The sequence below is a fragment of the Stegastes partitus genome, unplaced genomic scaffold (assembly GCF_000690725.1).
Source record: "Stegastes partitus isolate 25-593 unplaced genomic scaffold, Stegastes_partitus-1.0.2 Scaffold1754, whole genome shotgun sequence".
NCBI classification, from domain to species: Eukaryota; Metazoa; Chordata; class Actinopteri; family Pomacentridae; genus Stegastes; species Stegastes partitus.
Genome location: NW_007579485.1, coordinates 1 through 22,226, shown reverse-complemented (window position 1 = coordinate 22,226; position 22,226 = coordinate 1). Strand labels below are relative to the sequence as shown.

Sequence of the window (22,226 nt, the reverse complement as noted above, 5' to 3'; positions counted from 1 at the left end):
AAGCATCAGTGGGCCCTCTTATCCTGTTTACTGTCAATTTGCACAGGTAATAGAATCAGCGGTAAACTCATAAATCTGTAATGTCTAGGAATGCGATCAGTAATGAAGTGTTTAATAAAGTCCAAACTTAAATCTCAGAACATTTTGGTGACTTTTGCCAATATATTGTCCTGACTGTGTGGAGCCTGAAATTTAAAACAGTATTTAAAGCAATATAAAACACTATTCCTGACATGCTTTCAGCTTTATTAAAAAAAAACTGAGAAACACAAAGGCACAATATATATATATATAAACAGTAAAGTTCAAGGGAAGTCAGATGCCCTTATGTGCACTGCAATAGTTACATAATAATCGTACACAGAGCTTCTGTCTTCTTTTCACTCTGATTTAGTCTTCAGTGACCCAGAAACTGAAACAGCTAAATAGAATTCAGCCATGATTTATTTTATTTTTGTACCTATGCTTTCACTACACTAACATTAAAATATTTGATGCCTACACTAGAATGACAAAACAATACTACTGGCACATTTTTGCAAAGCAACAGTGTTAGTTCACAGGGAAGTGGTGTCACCTCTTCCTGTACGTCTTCACAGTGACTTGCTCAGTAGTGCCATTACCATGTTTACTGGGGCAAGTTTTCCCGTGTAACCAAACCATGAGACACAAGGGAGATTTACGCAAAGCATCTTTAATGTGAAAAAGGTACTGACCATGTAGTCACTGACTTGGCTTAATCACCCATTTTTGTAATTAATGACAACACTGTATATGGCAGTGCACAACAGAAAAAATTACACTTTTGTACAATATAATGCTACAATACAATAATGCAAGTCACTACTAAGTTGAACAGTGTTGTATTTCCTCAGAAATGAAACGAAAAACTAACAGTTCAGAATTTTGCTATTAAAAATACAGGACCTGGGTGCAGCTATAGCTCACCTGGTTGAGCTGGCGTCCCATGTATAGGGGCTACAGTCCCTGATGTGGAGGTCAGAAGTTTGAATCCCACTCATGGCCCTTTTCCACACGTCCTCCCCCATTCTTCTCCCCCACTTTCCTGTCTCTCTCTCTCTCTCTCTCTCTCTCTCACACTGCACTATCAAATAAAGGCACAAAGGCCAAAAAACAACAACTTAAAGAAAAAACAATACTGGACCCACAGAGTGAACTTAATATGCAACAAAAGTCTGTATATCTTTCATTTCTAAAATTCTGATTTTCTATTTTTTCAATACTTTCATGTCTTCCTTTATTCTGGATGACAGACTAAGTTTTCCTCAGCATGGAGGACACCAGACAACCAACGTTCTGTCATTATTCAAAGACAAAGACTGCTCTTTGCTGGAGGGGTTCTGTTGCACCATCTTGAATTCTAGTAAGGTGACATACTTAGCAAGGTCCCAATTTTTATTTTTTTCTTTATTAAAAACTCTTGCATGTTTTTAGGGACTGTGTTTTATCATATGGATTAGTCCTCTTCTGTCAAGCTTCTGCAGATTGGAAGTCATCTTGTCAGTCAGTATTTTGTTTTATTCAAAGACATTCATGGTGCATCATACGGCCCTGTATCATCACACACCCACACCCATGCTCCACTGTCAGGACTATATGCATTTACTGTAGTAGTCCTAGCCAGGTTCACACCAAATAGGCTAGAACCCATCTGAGCCACACAAATTTATCTTGGTCTCATCTGACCAAAGAATGTGCTCTAAACATTCATCAGACTTTTTTATTTTATTTTTTAATTTATGTTCTTTTGCAAACTTTCATCTTGCAGTTTTGTTTAACAGAAAACTTTGCTTGAGAGGAAGCAAGAACAAGTAACAAACTGTCACAGAAATTCTGATTTCCACTGATAAGCCCTATGACAAGTCTGAAGCATTTCTGCTCAGCTGTTTTGCAGAGCTAGATTGTGCAAGTAGTGCACTGTCGGTTGCAATGTTTTCAGAGGTCAGCTGCTGTAGCTCTGATTACTGGTACTATGGCTCCATCTATACCTCCTGAATACTGCTGTTGCTATGTTGTTTCCACAAAATTCTCGTTGCTCACAGATCTTCCTGTACCCAGTCAGTCCTTTACAAGTTTGTGAAGTCTTACTTTCAGATTTTTTCAGCAGTTCTTGTCCATGTGGAGCCATGATCCAGACAGACACATTGTATGTGTCCAAAACTAAAAATGTTCACAGCTCATTTTATAACCATGTTCATGCAGACAGGCTAATTGGAAACCACATGTGCACTCATGTTGGTTTCAGCGATTAGAGGTGTATTGACTTTTGTTGTATTGAGTTTCTATTTTCAGACCTGAGGGCTGTAGTACGAAGCAAGATTAGTAAATTGTCGAGGTATGTTGAACCTAAAGTAAGAGTTTTTCAGTATAACGAAGGTGGCTCTCTTTTAACCTGCTAGATCTCCATGGTAACTGATGCTGTGGAGCTAACCTGGTCGGGAGCAGATTATGTTCCGAGTTTCGGATTTAAATCGGCTGGATGAAGTGTCTCCCTTTAACCAAATGGTTTCCTGACTATTATTTATGAAATATACAGATTCTCAGCTGAGGGAATAGGTTTAATCTGAAAAACATGTTGAGCGGTAAATTGCTAATGTCCCTGAATGAGGCCGTGTAGTTACAGTTTCTCACATTGTATACATCGTGTTGCCATGGGAACCCGACATGTATTTAGTTGGTAATGCAGAATTCATATAAATATGTTTTAATGTTTTGCTCTGATTTGTTGTCAAGTTCGTTTACACATCTGGTACTGCAGCTGATAAAACACAGATTAGAAAATGGATTATTCTACTGGTATTTATTACGGAGGATATTCAATCAGAAATCTTAATTTCACTTTGATTTGGCCAACATTGTATATGATATCCTGCAGTATGGGACAGTGTCAGACCTAAACGCAGTTCAATATAATATGTTTTAATATATGAAGTTTAAAGTTTACACACATGGACAAAATTGTTGGTACCCATCGGTTAATGAAAGAAAAACCCATAACGGTCATGCAAATAACTTGAATCTGACAAAAGTAATAATAAATAAAAATTCTATGAAAATTAAGCAATGAAAATCAGACATTTTGAACCGTGGTTCAACAGAATTTATTTTTATTTTTTTTAAACTCATGAAACAGGCCTGGACAAAAATGAGGGTATCGCTAGAAAAGACTGAAAATAATGTGACCATAGGGACATAATCAATCACGGTGTGTCCTCTAATTAGCATCACAGTTGTCTACAAACTTGTAATCAGTCAGTCGGCCTATTTATAGGGTTACAAGTAGTCACTGTGCTGTTTGGTGACATGGTGTGTACCACACTAAACATGGACCAGAGGAAGCAAAGGAGAGAGTTGTCTCAGGAGATCAGAAATAAAATTATAGACAAGCATGTTAAAGGTAAAGGCTATAAGACCATCTCCAAGCAGCCTGATGTTCCTGTGACTACAGTTGCACATATTATTCAGAAATTTAAGATCCATGGGACTGTAGCCAACCTCCTTGGACGTGGCTGCAGGAGGAAATTTGACGACAAATCGAACAGACGGATAATACGAATGGTAACAAAAGAGCCCAGAACAACCTCTAACGACATTAAAGGTGAACTTGAAGGTCAAGGTACATCAGTGTCAGATCTCACCATCCGTCGTTGTTTGAGCCAAAGTGGACTTCATGGGAGACGACCAAGGAGGACACATTGTTGAAAACAAATCATAAAAAAGCCAGACAGGAATTTGCCAAACTGCATGTTGACAAGCCACAAAGCTTCTGGACAGACGAGACAAAACTGGAACTTTTTGGCAAGGCACGTCAGCTCTATGTTCACAGATGCAAAAATGAAGCATGTCAAGAAAAGAACACTGTCCCTACTGTGAAACATGGAGGAGGCTCTGTTATGTTCAGGGGCTGCTTTGCTGCATCTGGCACAGGGTACAATGAAATCTCAAGACTATCAATGTATTCTAGAGAGAAATGTGCTGCCCAGTGTCAGAAAGGTTGGTCTCAGTCACAGGTCATGGGTCTTACAACAGGATAATGACCCAAAACACAGCTAAAAACACCCAAGAATGGCTCAGAGGAAAACATTGGACTATTCTGAAGTGACCTTCTATGAGCCCTGATCTAAATCCTATTGAACATCTGTGGAAGGAGCTGAAACATGCCGTCTGGAGAAGGCATCCTTCAAACCTGAGACAACTGGAGCAGTGTGCTCATGAGGAGTGGGCCAGAATACCTGCTGATAGGTGCAGAAGTCTCACTGACAGTTACAGAAATCGATTGATTGCAGTGATTGCCTCAAAAGGTTGTGCAACAAAATATTTAGTTAAGGGTACCATCATTTTTGTCTAGGCCTGTTTTATGAGTTTCTTTTTTTAATAATTCTGTTGAACCACGGTTCAAAAGCAATGTCTGATTTTCATTGGTTAATTTTCATGGAATTTTTATTGATTATTACTTTTTTCAGATTCAAGTTATTTCTGTGACCATTGTGGGTTTTTCTTTCATTAACCGAAGGGTACCAAAAATTTTGTCCACGTGTGTAACATCTTTTATGTGCAGCTGTCAGTTATAAATAAGCGATTAAACTGATCGGTAAAATATATTATGCACGTTTAACAGTATTTTTCTTTCTTTTTTGTTTTTAACCAGCATTCCTGTCTGGCATCATTCAGTAGCATCGCTTTTTACAGTCATAAATTTTAATATTGCTGATAGTTCAACATTTTAACAACTTGTTGACTGAAGCCTCTGCACACTATTGTTTCATTTAGTGCAAAAGAAGAGTCACATGACACATTAAACTCCTCCTTTTATGTGAACATGCAGAGTATGAAGCAGGAAGCATGCTTTAACAAAGAAAGTTGAAAACCACCTTTGTGACACCTGTTCTCTTTTGTCGAACAGACTTACATAAAGAAAACTTGGCTATGTTACTTCATAGTACGGCCCTCTAGACTTTCATTATAGAGTATCTACAGTATTTGTTTTTAATTGGTCAGAAGAAAAACTCCACCGTTCAGCTTAGAACTGAGTGGTAAAACAATTGGTCATCATTTAACAATGAACAAACACCGCACAGAGGTTTACTCACTTCTTTTGTAGGCTGCATTATGTGTACACAGCACTGGCATGCAGCAGACATCTATTTTTGATTAAAAACAGATACAAACCTGAAGGTCTGGCTTTTGCAGTTCTTTTAATCTAGATCAGTAATCTGATCTGAGTGAAACCTCTCATGATCGCAAACAGTTGTCTTACAAAGAACAACTGCAGCTCTGCAATGTCAAACCAGAGATGGTTCAAACTCAGCAGTTAAATTGTTCAACAACTTTTCTCGCTGAGGGAAATACAGCAGAGTTTGGGGATAAGGGATGTTTGAGACGTACAGCAGACGGAGGTGAAGGATTTCAACACGATACTCAACACTGCATTTGTTTTTACAGAAAAAAGGCCACAGCCCACAATGTTCCACATTCTGTGATGGAAACAGGAACAAGGAAGTCCTGCACAATTTTGAATGACCAAGACACGTATGTGTGGTTTCAACAAATACTTTCTCTGTCTTCTATTGTCCATGACATAAACAACCTCAGCTAAAAAACATTTTAAATACAATTCTGGCTAAATACTATAGTATTTATGTATACATGAAAAGACATTTTCACCATCCAGCTAATAGCTAAATGAAATCATATATTCAAGTCTTCTCTCACAACAGCACACATTTGAAATATTATAAATAATAACTGGAAGTATAGTTACAGTTTTGAACGTATGAACAAAAATTAAATAGGGTTCAATATTATGCTTGACGAAGCTGCGTGGCTACATGTGGACAAATCATGTCATTTTAACAGCCACGCCCCATCGCGTGGTCCTTTCAAGCAGAAAATTTCTGTGTCGTGCACCTCCAGCAAATCATTGTGCATTCTGAATTTGGCAAGAATGAAAAAATTGGCTGAAATTGCTGATTGAAGTGTAGTGGATTCACTGCAGGATTAAGGATCGCAAGCACCTGTACAAAACAATACATATTATATCCAAATGACCCAGATTCTCTAAAGTAAACATACTCTATTCATGCAGCTGTACACTGAGTGATATGAAGCTGATCCTACAGGCCTCCCAATGTATATTTTGCTAGCACTTAATGTCTCCAGTGTTCATGTGAATAATGTAACATATTTCATTGATTTATTTTTGAAGAATTGACAATAGAAAAAGCTTCCATTTTCATATCCAATCATTAGAGTTTCTATTTGACTTTTTTGCACCAAGTTTGCCTCAATTGATCATGTACTTTTGAAAAACTATACAAAATTGTCATTATGTAGTCATCAGATACAGCGGTATCTTTTTAGGTATCAAATATAACTTAAAGCTTGACCAGGAAGTCAATGACAGTAAAAACAATTAAACCCTGTGTTCACTTGCAGACAATATTTACATTTGATACCCAGCTCCACCGAACACTAGGTAGCATTTTAGCCCTAAAGAGTCCAGGAGAAACAGAATTGAATATAGAAAGCTACGTCAGCCTTCTCACAGAGAGTACAGATACTGCAACAACTGAATATAATCAACACTAGCATTTATATAACAATTTTCATGAAACAGCAGTGCCTGTCAGATGGTGTGGGTAGGACGCCTCAGACACTCCCACTGATTATGTACAAGGCCCCGACAGACAGTATGCATCTGAGGTGAAACCCTCAAATCTCATTTATCCTACAGTTTAGTCTTTGGTATGAGTCAAGCTTTCAGAGCACTGGATACTACACTTCAAACTCAACTCAACAGCATCTCTTTACTACCTACCTGCCTGAGGAAACCCACTTCACTCCAACTCCACATAAAAAGTTCACTATTGAAATGAAGTGACACTATGTGTGAAAGTCCAAAGTGTGCAACAAAGTCAACAAGTTCATTAAAAAAAAGAAAGAAAAAAAAAAAAGCAGTCCTTTTTCTGATGTGGTTTTGTGTCCTTTATACATGACCATATTCCATCTGCTACACATCGGTCATTATTGTCGCAGATGCTTCGATGGCCACTAGGAGCAGCAGCTGTGCGAGAATGTAACGTCTCTTGTTGTGGCACACAGCAGTCTGTGGCGACACCCGGTGCCATCACAGGTCAATGGTTCCTCTCACTTTAAACTTCTTGGCAGAGCGTTCGCTGGCTCGCTGCTCAAACTTGCTTCCATAGATGTGTGAAACAAAGCCGTCGATCTCCACTGCAAACACACTGTTCCTTTTCGGGATCACTGTCACATAGTGTAGGTTCAGAAACAACATGAACAAATGTGTTAACCTGTTGAAAAGTGGCAGCTTTTATGATGTATGAATCAACAGCCATTAAACTATGATAGAGTCTGATACGGTCACTGCATGGTCACCCATGGCTAAATGAATAAGCTTACTTTTACCAAAATGCTTATTAATGTGAGCTTTTAAACACAAATTGTAAAACTACAAATGTTATCACAGCCTACAATCAGTGATGTTAAAACAATAGACCATTTTGTAGAGCCATAACTCAACAATTTTGGGTTAAAATATCACCAATGTCACAGCTTCCCCCCAATGCCAGCTGTATTGTATAGTTTTGTGGTAAAATGTATCATTACCTTATTTAACCCTTAATTATACACTACTTTCTTCACACTGAGATACAGGAATGAAATGGAATGCTGTTGTTCCAGTGTGATCAGTTACAGTCCAGCTTTTTTTGCCATGAAAAATGTCATTGTGCTCTACTGTTACATATCTTTTTTTTTTCACAAACAATGCTCAATGACTAATATTGGCACTTTAACATAAGGAAAGATTCAGACAGTGAGACATGTCTAACCTTTTAGTTTGTCCTCTTTGGTGATGATTTTGAAAACATGTTTGAACTCTTGCACTAGAATCCCTGTAGTTCCCACATATGATGGACATTTGGACCGAACCACTGTGATGGTGAAGAGAACACAAACTATTAGTACAGCGGTGTCTGAGCTTCCTGTGCTCACAAATATGCACGTAGATGATGCTCTTTAATCCTCTGAACCCCAAAGACTCCAACCTCCAAAGCATACTAGAACATTTGACAGTTAGGAATGCAGCCTCACTGCACACAGCACCGAGATTGTTGCTCCTCTGAAAAAGAAGGCAAAGAATCATAGAAGAGAAGCACCATGGTATGATTTAGAGTGCATCTTAAAGCAGACTTCAAGAAGACTGGAAAGGCAGTGGCTTTCCACTAATCTGGAAGAATTTTACTGAGCTTGGAAAAAAAGTTTAATTACATATCAAAAAGAGCACTGTAGCACAAGAACTGCTTATGATTCATCTCTAACTGAGGTAAACAAGAACAATACCAGGTTTGTTTTCAGTTTTCAGCTTTCAGTTTGTTTCCAGGCTGACAAACAGTCACAGCGCTGTGGAGCCTTGCTTTCCTTTGGAACTTACTTAATCCCTTATCCCCACCCTCAGCCCAACCTATTAGGGCCCAGGCACTGCTGCCTCACAGCTCGAAGGTCCTGGGTTCAAATCCCAGCCTGGGTGGAGTTTGTATGTTCTCCCTGTGCCTGCGCTGGTTCTCACCAGGTGCTCTGGCTTTCTACCCCAGTCCAACAACATGCTGAGGTTAACTGGTGATTCTATATTGTACGTAGGTGTGAATGTGAGTGTGTTATGCACAAATTACTTTGAAAAGAATGAAATAGGGTAAACTAACATCTGATTTATCCAAGAGAAAAACCAAGAGGTTCTAACTACATGGACTGTTTTCTCTAAAAGGAGCATTTTACACATCAATATGACAGTTAATCATGTTCAGTTAATTGTGGGAAGCCAAAATCATGATCATGACTACTTTTTAATGATAAATGTGCAAGCTTACTGGATAGCATTTCCAATTAGAGTCACCCTAAGAGAGAAAACAAACTACCTGTAAGGATGGCACCGTGGAGGTCTGCCTTCAGAAGCTTCTGCTGCACAAACTGAGGACTGCTGTGAAAACAACATAATGCTGAATATACAGTAAAAGTTGAGGGGGCATCGGAAATAGTAACTAAAACAAGCAAATAATGCAAAATGTTAAATGTGTGGCGCTCCAAACTGATTTACCTTGTTGGTTTCAATCCACTGCACAGGTCAATAATGTACTGTTTCCAGAGTTCTTGCAGAGGCAGGAAAAGTTCATATCTACAATGACAATGCCAGAGAAAGTGATGCTATGGAGAGACAAGGATCTAAAAACAAATCACATGGAAAGTGATCTACAGTTTTTACAACAATATGTTGATGCAGTCATGTACAAATTAACAAACACTTTTGTTCCCGATACAATTAGGGTCACAGTCTTCAGACTCCTGACCTACCTCTGGTGTTCAGGCTTAATCTGGAAGATCTTCATCGCCCTCTTCTGCCTGGCATTTAGTCCTTTGGCTTTCTTGCTGTTTCTTTTGGTCTTCTCTTTCTTGGGCCTGGTGTAGCCCAGAATCACAGCTTTGTGTGTCAGCATGCTCTTCAGATCATGGCGTGTCGTCTGTTGAATGCTGTTCTTCAGAAACGCCTCAGTGAAGGCTGCTGCTTTAGAGTGTGACTGAGACTGGAAATGTGACAATGACAGTAAGTAGATATACAGAAAAGATGTCAGGTGTCTTTTTTCCTGGAACACACATAAAAGACAGGCTGCTCTGTACAGTCTGGTCAAACTTTTTATATAAAACTGTTGGGTTTGATAGAGCCTGTCTGATGGGAGGTCGAAATAATAATAATAAATAGTGATTATATAAGTTAAAAATGTGCACTAAAGCTATGCCAGACAGGTTTGAGTGAAGTGACATGTCGATTCAACAAGCCTGGCATTAATCATTGGGGTGGCTGGTAAAACTAAAACCAATTGCCAAATAAATTAGGCAATTTGGTAGATTGGCAGCTAAGAAGGGATTTTTTTTCCCACATAGAGCAAGATGGGACTGGACAGCATTTTCCCTCAATAAATGAAACCATCCTTTAAAAACTGTATGTTGTGTTTTTCTGGGCTACCATAGTCTTATATTAAAATTAGTTTGATGATCCAATACATTAAAGGGTGACAAATAAGCAAAAATAGAGGATTACCAAATGGCGGGCGGGGGCAAATGAAAATTTACATCACTGTATGTGCGCTAAAGCACTCAAACTGCTCAGCTTTTAAATGTATACTCAGTGTTCCATCCATCCATCCATTATCTACACACCGCTTAATCCTCACTAGGGTCGCGGGGGGGCTGGAGTCTAACCCAGACAGACAACCAAGCACATTCACATTCACACCTACGGACAATTTAGAATCACCAATTAACCCCAACATGTTTTTGGACTGTGTGGGAGGAAGCCGGAGAACCCGGAGAGAACCCACGCTGCACGGGGAGAACATGCAAACTCCACGCAGAAAGATCCCGGTGACCCCCCGGGACACGAACCGGCGACCTTCTTGCTGTGAGGCAACAGTGCTACCAACTGCGCCACCTTGCAGCCCTACTCAGTGTTCCATTTGTCTATTTTTCAATCATACCTTCAGAGCAGCAACACTAATTTCCATCAATTCATCTACTGATTATTTTCTGATTTAATTTATTGACTGTTTTATGGATAAAATGTCAGAATAGTGACAAAGGAAGTTGATTTTACAGAATCAAATGTTTTGTTGTATCCAACCAACAGTCCAATCATTTTACTACCATTCATACAATCATATTTAAATGTTCATGTTTAACGTGCAACGAGCTCCTTGTTTCAGTCCTTTTAGCTAGAAAAATGACTTCAACAATTTTTTTTTTTTAAATTATGATCAAAATAGTTGCAGATATTTTGCTGTTGACTAATCAACAGCAAATTTTCAGCTCTCGATTTCACGTAACATTTGTATATGTGGATTACACAGTTCACTGTTACACTGCACAACTCTGCTGAGGAGCATCGACTCACCTCAACACCAAGAACCTTCTCCAGAGTATGGGGGATGGTGGCTCGAACAAGTGCTTCAGCTGTAAGGACAAATAAATTGAGTATTACACGAAACCTAAGGAAATCACTGTAACTCTAGACGGGAACACAGAAGTGGTCTTTAGGCCATGACAGCGCATAGCAGCCAGACACAGGGCTGTGTAGGAAACGCACTAAACAATACTGACATTCTAGTTTTACTGACAACATCTTGAACTAACAAAGTCCCACAGATGTTCAGTTTAAGACAATATAACAAGGGATAAATCTGCATATTTGAGAAGGTGGAAGCTGACAATGTACTGCTCGACAAAAATACCTCCATGATGAACTGATGACATTTGACTAATTTAACTGTATATGTAACTCCACATGCAGTATACTGTATAGTATCATGGGATTGCCTGATTGCTGTTTTATCCTTCTTTCAAGAACTGAAAATAAGATGTCAGTCTTTGTAGGCATCTGAAAAGAATCTAACTGGGGATTGTAACTTTGCTGGCAATGTTAAATATCAGTGGCTTCAGCTGAGATTTGTGGTTAGTCCAGGACTGGAGAGCTGTATTAAAACAGTAACAAGATACTACAGCATGGAAATACCAAACTACTGCTGAGGTCATGTTAAAAAGGTGCTACCTTTAATGCACCAGACAGCCCCACCTGCAAGTTAATTATAACACTAAGTTAACCAGTCACATACAACCAGCACATACCAGCAAACCCATGATGCAGTTTGACGACTATATCGTCAAATTCATTGTTACAGTGGTAACTAAAGATAAATGGGGAGTTGACAAGTCCCAATGTCAACGTCTGCGCGTTTGTCACAATCATCAACAGCCTCTTGTAACAGCACAACTATAGAGATGTTTATTTAAAACAAACAAACAAACAAACGTTCTAATGTTTTCTTGAGCAGGTCATCCGACTCTCAGCCTAAGCCACCGCTCGGCAGCTGACACTGGGGAACCGAGCCGTTCAACTGGCGCCCAGACGGACCAACTTTAAATATAACTTTTCTTCTCTCCTCAAACAGTAAACTCACCGTCCATGTGGCCGTTTTCTTTCCACGAGTCGAGAAAAGCTTTACACACGGGCTTTCAGTGCAACCCCAGATCTACTATACGTCCTTCTTCTTCTTCTTTGGTGTCTGCAAACTAAGGTTCAGGTGCATTACCGCCAGCTGCTGGTGTGGAGGGATAATTATGCAGCAAATCAATAAGAAAAAGAAAGCAAACCTCTGGATTACAAAAATGAACAAAAATACATCAGTGTCTTTTAAAAAGTTTATAATGGCTGCTGTTTTCCACAAAAGAACTGATAATGGGAATTCCTCTTCTTCTGCTTCCTGAGGACCTGCTAAAGTCCATCAGACTGTACAGTGTACACTCATGTGTGACGTCATTTAAATGTCAAATGGTTCAACATTGAATCATCTGACAGTAACTGAATTACCTCTTACTTGAAAAGAAAGTATTTGCTGTTATGTAAAATTAAACACTAACTGTGTAGATTTACAGTATTAAAATACAGGCCATACAGTGGGTACTTGATGCAAGAAAAGTCAGTACATCTGAAGTTAGCAAGATTAAAATCTTTTATTTTTTAAATTCCTTACATGATCACCTTTATTTTTGATGACAACGTTAATTCTTCTCAGCATGGAGAATACCAGTGTTGCACAAATTACTGAAAAGATGCTCTGTCAACAAGTCATTTTTCAGACAACTACTACAAAGACTTAAACCAGCAGAAATACAGATCATCAATTCAACTGTGCCAACTATGAAGTGAAAATTTCCCAGACAGAGAAAGGGGTAATGCAGCAACTCTGAGGATTGCCTGCACAGCTGGTTTCCTACTTTAAAGCCAAAATGTTGATGTTCTGTAGATACAAATCAATAAAATCACAAAAATAGGTCTTGAATTTATACAAAATATTTATTTCACATTAGTTCTGAATGGTTTTTCTGGCTTGTTTTCTGTGTCTTTAAAAATCAACCATACTTTCTATAAAAACCTTTTCTACAAATAAAATAAATCAAACTGTGTTTTTAAAAATGCCAAGGCACACTGTGTCTTCTCCTTTAAATAACACAAGGGCTCAGTCCCAAGGAGTAACCTTTTCCCTTTTTACCAACTGACAACACATCAACATGTCTCAATGCGCAGATTTCGAAGCAGATGCCATTGTACAAATACCTAACATGGGTTCATATATTAATACTATTTACTACCTTAAATTCTCCATCTTGTAGATGGATGGTAATTCAGCAAGCAGCCGCAAGCCTCAGCAGGTTGTCTCAAAAAGTATCATCAGCTCATAGGCCGTTAAGAAATCAGGGACTGGTTTTTGAGGGTTCTAGAGAAAAGTAAAATTTATAATTGAAAAAACTGAGTATTATGGACATTTCATGGAACTGCTGCATAACATCCATATTTATCTTTGGCACCTGTGACATTTGAAGGCAGACTTAATAAAGCAGACATGAACAACCTTATCATCACTGCTGATATCCTGCAAACACAGAGTCAAACAGTCATTCACTGCAAAACACTTCGGAACTCCATCCCTTTCAAACAGGAAAGTGTTTCCACTGACTGCATCCACTTTGGTTTGAATCCTATGAAGGAGTCTTATGTTGCAGGCTGCTCGTCATAATGCTTAGTAGAACAGGCCAAAGCTTTAAGGACAGAGACTGGCAGCAATTTGACACACTTAGAATAATTGAGTTCACTGGTTTGGGCTGGATAGTATTTTGTATTTGATCTTTGTCATTGCTGGCGGGGAGGGGCAACATTAAGGGGAAATCAGTGTAGGATACCAGTAAAATAGTATTCCTTGTTTCCTTGTAATACTTGGTGACAAGCTTCAACCATCAGGACAATCCTGCCTGATAGAAGTGGGCTGCTACAATTAATCACACATGCTGAACTATGTGTGAATCTGGATGTGACTGTCAGGTTGTTAGAACAGATCAGGACAGGTCATGTTCTGAAACATGCCTGAAACCATGAAATTTGTTTGTTAATAAGGTAGTTCCCACAAAATTCCCTGCTGCCCCTGCAGAGGAAGAGGTTGGTTTTGCCCTGATAATATGACTGCAGTTTGGCCACAGAACTGTCCTCTTCTGTGATGCTAATATTTTCACACTCACAGCTTTGCTCACAACTTAAATTTGTTCCAGGAGAACAAGTCAGCACAAGTTTTTCTAAAAAGCTGGTGACAATCCTTAAATTCATCATTACAATTACAGCGCTGGAGAAAGTGCAATTTGTACAACCGTACAAGGCTTCTCTGAGGGATTTTCCCAACACTACATTCTGATGTCACTTTTTTTTTCACCTCTACAGTGAAGTTTAGGTTTTGCTGACAGTCGTGCAATAGCCTTGAAAACAAAAAACTAAATCAAGTAACATCTGGAAGTTTCTTTTGGCTGTTTCCAAATGTGAAATTGGCAGGAGCTTTTGTTAGATTTATTTAAGGTTTGATTTGATTGTAGACTAACTGCAAATACTCTAATAGATGCTATAGAGTATTTTGGCAATCTCTGTACAAATGAATCTGTAGCTCACAGTGGTTTTACTCACAAACAAAAAGACAAATAATAAAATAAAATGTCCTTTCTACTTGTTTCAGTAAAAGGAATTACAATAAAACATACCTAAAATAACCTAGTAGTAGAAAGCTTGAATATTGACCCTTCAGTGCTCCTGTGCTACACTTCAGTAGCAGTGTCCTAACTCTGTGTTGTAGATCGGTGTGTCACCACTGAAGGTGTAAGTGGGGGTGCTGGTGTAGCTGACAAACTAATTCCTCTTCTGTTGGCTCTTGGACCTGCTCCCTGCAGAGAAAGAGGGGGTATATCACAGTGAAAGAAAAAGTGATTGGACAAGAACAAGAAGTAAGCTGTGGTTTGACAGCTTTTTCTTTTTTTTTGTTAGTTCCGACTTTAGTTAAGACTTCAAAGAAAACAGCACTAGGACCTACCTGAACATAAACTGAACCGAGGTTTCATATCTTATCCTATCCACATCTGTAACAGAGCAGCTGTGACTGCGATCCCACTTGTAGATGAAGTTCTGTTAGAAAGCAAGAAAAAGGGAATTCAAGTTTTAGCACATTTCACAAGGCCAAGAACTACATAATGTATACGGCACTTTCATTTTTAAAAGCAAATGAGGAAATTCCTAAAACAGCTGGCTACTTAGTTTTTAGGTTAGTTAGTTAGGCTCGGTTAGTTTTTTTTTGTTGTTTTTTTTTTTTTTTAATTTCTTCTATCAAACTTTACTCAAACATAGGGAAGTGGGGCATTTGTTGGTTTACTATTCTCAGCAGCAGGTTAACATACATTTATTGCTCTTGTGAGTATTTGTGGCAGCATGAAAGTGAATGTGGAGTTCGGTCAAATTCTAACGTGTGTGTTCATTGTAATGCAGGAACAAATCATTCAATGTCACAGTGTGGCTCATAAAATTTTTGAACAGCAATGGAGCACTGTGGCACAGAGCCAGAAGGTAAATAAGGCTTTGGATACATTCATTGTTTGTTGTTTTGGCTTGTTTGTTTGGCTCGGCAACAGTCATCTGTTGGCTGATTTGGCAATCTGCTCTTTGGGGCTCCGTAGTGTACATAGGATTTATCTGCCTGTGAATGTTTTTAATACACAACAGCAATCCAGATTATTTTTAATTATAAGAAGGAGGTGCAGCCAAACAATTCTTCATCACTGACATAGCATTGTGGAGACAGTGGCAACGCAAGGTTATAGTCAGTCTAACACAAAGAGAAGTTATGCTGCTGTGATCTGTGCAGCAGTTAAACTGTTGACTGGAACTATGTCTGTGTTTGTGTTTTTTTTCTGAATGTGAAAGAATGAATGTGTCTTGTATTTGAGCAAACAAACCTCCAAGATGAGCGCCACAAACAAGTTGACCCACATGACAGAGGAGGTGAGCCACCAACATACAAAGTAGATCTTGGACCACCTGGGAAACATAGAACACCATCATTATTACAGTAACTGTTAGAACCAACAACAGCTGCTGTGCATGTATAATACACTTACTCTGTGGTGTATCTGCTGTATGCGTCCATGAAGGCTTGCCAGTTGTTCACTATCATGACGTCATAGAGCAAAATAATGGCTGCCTGAACAACAGAAGGAGGGAGGGGGGGATTATATTCTATTTTTTATTATTATTCTGAATTTCCTTGTGTGTATATCACTGCAGCTGCAGCAGTATGAACACAGATCTGGTGGGTTTTGTTACTCACAGCAAAGTCGTCAAAGTTGTTTGGCCAGTAGCCCAGCTGTTCATAGGTGCCACACTCCATGCTAAAGTTAGTGGTGATGTTCTGCATAGAAGTATTGGAGAGCACACTGGGAAACAGACACAAACACACACACCATCAGGAATGACTCACTAGGCCTGTCTCTAACATACAGGTTTAGCCAGCCAGCAATGCCACTTCAGTGACACAGGTTTTTAAATACCTACAGCACAACACATTTCACATTTAATTCTGATTCTCCACTTGTATGGAAACAGAATCCACTCATCAGGTCATTTAAGAAAAAAATACTGTGAATGAACCAGTTGAAAAGGAAGGGGGGGACTATGGCTGGTTGAGGGGTTGGGGTGTGTTTAACAATTCTCTTTCTTGGTTAGTCTTTTCTTTATGCTTGCCCTTGAAATTGTCTTTACAATCACAGATTATATACAGAAAGAAGCCCTGTTCTGTAACTCTGCTCTACAACCAACCACTGTGGGAAACATTTCCAAAGTTTCAAGGTGAGTAGGACACTGCTATTATTCTAACAAAAGGGTGGGGAAGAGCTTTGTGCCATGAGCTGTGTTTTGTTTGGCTCCCTGAAGAAAACTTCATACCTCGTGCCTGGAGGAGGTTTAATGGCACCTTCAAACAGCCAGATCCCAAACACAGCAAACACATAGTACACCACCTGCACAGAGATCAATGATGTTGGTATCAACATACAAACTACTTCACAAATGTCACTGTATGAAAACCTTTGTTTGATAAGCCTTTCATAGGATCCTAGAAAAAGGTGGTTTTAGTTGGTAGTTTTAGGAGCCAGAGAGGTTGGACAACATCTTGGACAACCTGTATCTACAAAGGACTTTTTATTTTATCAAATCTCTGGCAAACTGAACTGCAGATCAGCTGACTGAAATGTGGCGATGTCACTTACCACTAGTATCCCTGCAAACGCTCGGAGGTTTTTAACCAGATCCAACAGTGTACTTGCAACCAAAGCCATGAGCTGTAGAACAAGATGCACATAGGTAAGGCTAAAAAAGACGTAAACATTCAGAAATGTATTGTAATGAGGCTGCAGCATCTGTAAATGAAGCTTTGTGTTGTGAGAGAAGACATAATTTGGTGTTTTACTGGGGGTTCTTTTTTCATCTCTGCTTTTTGTGTTATTACAGTTACTGCAGTGTTAAATATGTGAAGTATCAGCTGTTTTTGTTCTGTTTTAATTAAGGTATGGAAAAGGCCTTATATTTGTTGTTGTTTAGTTTAGCCACTAAGAAAAGCACATTTTCCTGGAACTCAGTGTTTCAGGGATTTATGCACATTGGGTATTTTACCTTATCAACTTTCATCCAATCAGTACAGTTAGTTCCTGTTGGAGCAACAACAACGTCAAAGTTATTCTAAATTTACTATCAATAACCCAACTGCTGCAAGACAGCATCTTTGGGAAAAAATGCCATTCTAAAATAAAAGTACACTTTTGAAAGGAATGTTTTTATTCTGCAACAAACATAAACTCAAAAGCAGTCGTATTAAAATAATGTAAAAATAACAAATACAAAATGTAAAATAACATAATAATGAGCTATGGTTTTTAACAATTACTGTTACATTTAAATACAGTATGTAACACAATTCATTCATGTGAATATTTATTTCTATTTAATTAATGCTGACTTGTGTGGGACTCCATTCATCTGAGCACTGTTTTTTTTTCCAAAACTGTTTAAATTGTTTTGTGAACTTTTGTGATGTAGTGTAGTCACAGTCCTCTGTCTATCACTATCACTGAATTAATGATAATTATTAATAACAAATGATTCTAACAGCATTCTGATTCAACAATTTTTGACAAATAATCTGTCTGATTGGATGGCTGAATTCAAACTAGATGAGCGTCCTCATTCCGCCACTTGTAGTTTACCTTGATATCAGGGATGATGCGCAGGAAACGGAACACAATCAGCATGTTAACCAAACGAACCATCTCCCATAGAGACATCACACCATGGGTGGAGGGATCCCTGTACACACACACACACACACACACACACACACACACACAAAATGAGCTATAGACCCATGAATTAACCCATGAAATTAAGAACATCTTTAAGGGGGGGACTAGCAGGACTGTCTTACTGCATCACTTAAATCCTCTGAGAAGCTTAAAACTTGCAGTTAGCATAAAAGTTGTTGTTTCCTATAACGAAGTGGGTTTTGGAAGTAATAAAATACAGATAGTGGAGGAGCAGGACAAAGCCACTTGAAATGAGCAGCCAATGGCAGGCTTGTACCTGCAGTTTAGATCCAATGAGTCAGACCAGTGTTGCTCTAAACCCACTCGGGCACAGACCCGGACCTCTGAGTGTGTCCAAGGGTGTGCGGCCCTGGGATGTTGGCAGTGGATCCTTTGGGTCCTGTGGGGCCTTCGTGGATCAGGCTTGTTTCAACGCATCATGCAGATGCATTGTCTTGCTGGAGAGGGCTGCTGTCACAGGGAATGTTCTTGATCTGCAACAACGTTGAATTGTGTGGCATGTGTCACAGTATCATTCACATGAATACCAGGACCCAAGGTTTCCCAGAAGAACACTGCACTGCAACAAGGCGATCTGTGTTCTTCATTTCACCTGTCGGTGGTTTTAAAGTTGTCGTGTGTACAGTATTATGTTTCCTCTTCTCAGCTGCTAAAACCACATTTTGACTGCTGTTCAACTGTAATGCTTGATCTGAGCTGGATTGTGCCATGCATTTATATTTATATTAGCAGGAGTGACGCTTAAAGGCCTAATTAGAACTTTGCAACAGTTAGTGGAAACAAGACACTCTAATTTTATATTTTGTATGTATTGACCTCAGGCAGCGCCATTGTTACAACAATCTGCCCAACTGAAACAAAGACTTTAAGATTCTTACTGAAGGTTTGTCTGCTGCTTTGTCAACATGAGTTTTGTGTAATCCACAACAGATTTTGCCACATTTTCTGTTCTTAATGTCTGAGCTCATTTCTTGTTATGTATCTGCAAAATTCCAGTCAACTTTTTTTTATACGCTTAAGTACTGAGGTTATCGCTACTTGTGTGCAGCACTGTTGCACTCACTGACTGTTGCACTCATTCTTTTTTTTTTTTTAATTTGCAGTGGTTGTGTTAACTTTTGCTGCAGAATGTTCAGTGTTTTACACCAACCAGCCACAAAACCACCAAAAGATGGAATGAATTTACATTAATTATCTTGGTCCACCGCAAACTGTGGCTGGGAAACCTTGGGTCCTGGTATTCATGTGGATGTTGCCTTGACACCACCTACCTAAACTTTGCTGCAGATCAAACACACCTCCCCTGTGGCAATGGCTCCCAGCTGCCTCCCCCAACAGGACAATACACCCTGCAACACTGCAGAAACTGTTCAGGAACAGCTCAAGGAACATGACCTAGAGCCCAGGGCATGGACCCTGCCTCCCAACTCCCCACATCTCAATTTGATAAAGCATCTGCAGGATGCTGTAGAACAAGTCTGAACCACAGATACTCCACATTGTGGCCCATGGGATTGAACATCCAGACACTACAGGACACCGTCAGAGGTCCTGAGACTATGGGCCTGAGGTGTGTTTGTGGTTTTAAAGTTTCAATCAATGCAGTTGTCTTCAAAATGTCATTTTAAATTGATAATCACTGCTTGATTTTGCAAATTAGTCAGTTCAAGTCAACTTTTTAAATCAGACTGGACTCTGGTTAGCTTTAAAATTGGCTTTATGAAACAGTTCAATCCTGGTTCTCTTTCCTTATCCAGTACCTGGTTTTCATTTTTTAAAAAAAGCCTTTCTTCTCTGGGTTGTATTTATGAAACACTCCCAAGGTGTCCCTCTTAAAAGCGAATTCTTAACTAGACCATGCTAAGTAAAGGTTACATTTGAAATGTAAAACTTGAGATGCTTTTGATAAATTCCTGACTCAAATGGTAGTCATCACAGCATTTCCAGTGGGTACCTCTAATGAGAGCAAACAGGAGTTGAGTTACAAACATTTATTGTAAAAGAAGGAAAATTCAAGCTCACCACTGGGAATAAGGAAGCCTGTAGGTGATGAATATGGTGATCTGTAGGGCCTGATGGGAAAAACATACATCAAGACAGACTGATTCCTGACAGACAAAAAACCTTTAAGAAAGATATTGTGGGTGACTGGACTCAGGAGTGCTGTGATGTAGCAGAATAGAAAGTCTCATCTCCCTTAGTGTAAGTTTTTTTTTTTTTTTTACATAAGAATAAACAGCAGCTGTGATATGATAAATAAGAGAATAAGTGATTGATGTTTGAGCAATGTTACCAATAACAGGATGGTGAGGAAGCCATCAAAGATGTTGTTTCTGTAGGACAGGTATCCTATCCAGCCGAAGGCAAAGATCTTCACACACATTTCAAACAGGTAGTAGAGGATGAAGCACAGGTTGATGATCTGACAGTGGGACAGTGGGAGGGTAAATTACTTCATTCTATTGGTAGCTCATGTTGACAACTTTAAAATGGTTGGAATGTCTTCACACCACAAAAAAGCGTTGATATAACCGACTGACACTTTGCTATTAACAAACTACATTTTGGTAGGGTTCAACAATGCAAACTGTAAATCCATAATACATAAGTGCTGAAAATTTCAACATGATTGCATTGGAATTTCAGAAGATCAACACTGACTAGGAACAAGGTTTTGGATTTTCAATATAAAGTTGCTGAGAAAAGGTCAGTTCTTTAGATGTTGATGGTTGTGTGGTTGAAAGATTTGATCAGGAACATCAGGATTTAAAATCTGCAGCAAAGTTATGTTAGGAATTGCCCTCTGAGAATGTTGAACTCCCACAAAACAATTTATGACTGAGTTCACCTCCAAAATGAAGTTGTCTCTCTCTGCTGTGGACTTTTCGGAATTCAACACCAAGATAGTCTGAAACAAACATAAACATTGTGTTAAAATAAACTGACCAGCTTCATCAGTGTGTGTGTGTGTGTGTGTGTGTGTGATTGTGTTTGTGCAACTTACACATATGCACACAACATTGGCCAGGGCCACCGCGTTGCCAAGTATAGTGAGATAGTAGTGACTGAAGATCACCTGGAGTCTCTGCAGGGCTGGAGATCTGTACTGAGGTAAAGGAGGGTGCTGGAAGGAACATAGAGTCAGAGAATATAACAGATGACAAAGAGAAATGTAATTCTGAAAGAATCATTGAAGCAACTGAGTCTGTGCACACAGTTGTACCTCCTTGATGCAATCTTTATCCAGTTCATCAAACATTTTACTGAACTGCTCTCGATTCATGTAGCTGACCTCTGTGTACTGCTGCGCCACCTGACATATCAGAAGAGCAAATGAGACAATTGTAGGGAATGAGTAAAGAAAAAAGGAAAAGAAGTTGATGAAGCATCATTCTAATCTTACAGTAGTTTAAGTTCATTTAGGTCAGACTGATGCTCTCTCTATGAGATGAGTAACAATTCACTTTGGAGGAGAAAACATTGAAGATTACATAACCTGGATGTAGTAATATAATTATGATCATCCATCTACAGAAAGCAGGAACATTTTGTATGAGCCTCCGAAATTGTTTTCTTTATATCTTTATCTGTAACGGCCATACATTGTTTATATTAAAGTATTCTAGCAAACTGAAAAGACTGCAGCTGAATACATTTTTTTACCCTTCAAATTATATGAAAATGTTGCACAATATTACAACTTCTAGTTCAAATTTCGTGGAGTTGTGTACAGCCCTACAGAGTGAAGCAGCAAGATCCTGTAGTCGAAGCAGCTGAACGCAGTTCATCTATCATTAGTTTAAATAATTAGACTGTGACTTCTCTGCTGTGATTAATCTAAATATTGTCTGTTTAAAATAAAATTGAGGCTTTCAGTGTGTGTGTGTTTGTGTGTGTGTGTG

General features: G+C 39.0%; 2 protein-coding genes across 3 annotated transcripts; both read right to left on the bottom strand.

Moving 5' to 3' along the window:
• Positions 1-5,197: 5,197 nt before the first annotated feature.
• pop4 (POP4 homolog, ribonuclease P/MRP subunit) lies at positions 5,198-12,168 on the bottom strand. 2 transcript variants are annotated; one of them, XM_008302066.1, is made up of 7 exons: positions 12,045-12,168; positions 10,982-11,040; positions 9,388-9,617; positions 9,134-9,211; positions 8,955-9,013; positions 7,872-7,973; positions 5,198-7,284 (listed from the first exon to the last, which is right to left on the bottom strand). In XM_008302066.1, exons 1-7 carry the CDS (start codon positions 12,049-12,051, stop codon positions 7,148-7,150), a joined length of 672 nt encoding a protein of 223 aa, XP_008300288.1. In that variant the 5' UTR covers positions 12,052-12,168; the 3' UTR covers positions 5,198-7,147. The 2 variants fall into 2 exon arrangements, with proteins under 2 accessions (XP_008300288.1, XP_008300287.1); XM_008302065.1 differs by having other exon boundaries at positions 8,955-9,016; positions 12,045-12,166.
• Positions 12,169-12,578: 410 nt separating this feature from the next.
• On the bottom strand, positions 12,579-21,712 carry LOC103372432 (two pore calcium channel protein 2-like; the record flags this gene model as incomplete). The annotated part of the gene is made up of 13 exons (XM_008302078.1): positions 12,579-14,844; positions 14,991-15,082; positions 15,907-15,988; positions 16,069-16,151; positions 16,278-16,383; positions 16,892-16,965; positions 17,215-17,286; positions 18,208-18,307; positions 20,347-20,396; positions 20,618-20,746; positions 21,173-21,232; positions 21,329-21,448; positions 21,548-21,712. Coding segments are annotated over 13 exons (1,212 nt in total), but the record flags the coding sequence as incomplete, so codon positions are not given.
• Positions 21,713-22,226: the final 514 nt, after the last annotated feature.

What these genes read in the sequence shown, in the direction of transcription:
- pop4 (XM_008302065.1), bottom strand. An exon ending in AGTGGATTGAAACCAACAAG is followed by an intron (nt 9,017 to 9,133) that starts GTAAATCAGTTT and finishes TTGTTTTCACAG; the next exon opens with CAGTCCTCAGTTTGTGCAGC. An exon ending in CCACGGTGCCATCCTTACAG is followed by an intron (nt 7,974 to 8,954) that starts GTAGTTTGTTTT and finishes TCACCATCACAG; the next exon opens with TGGTTCGGTCCAAATGTCCA.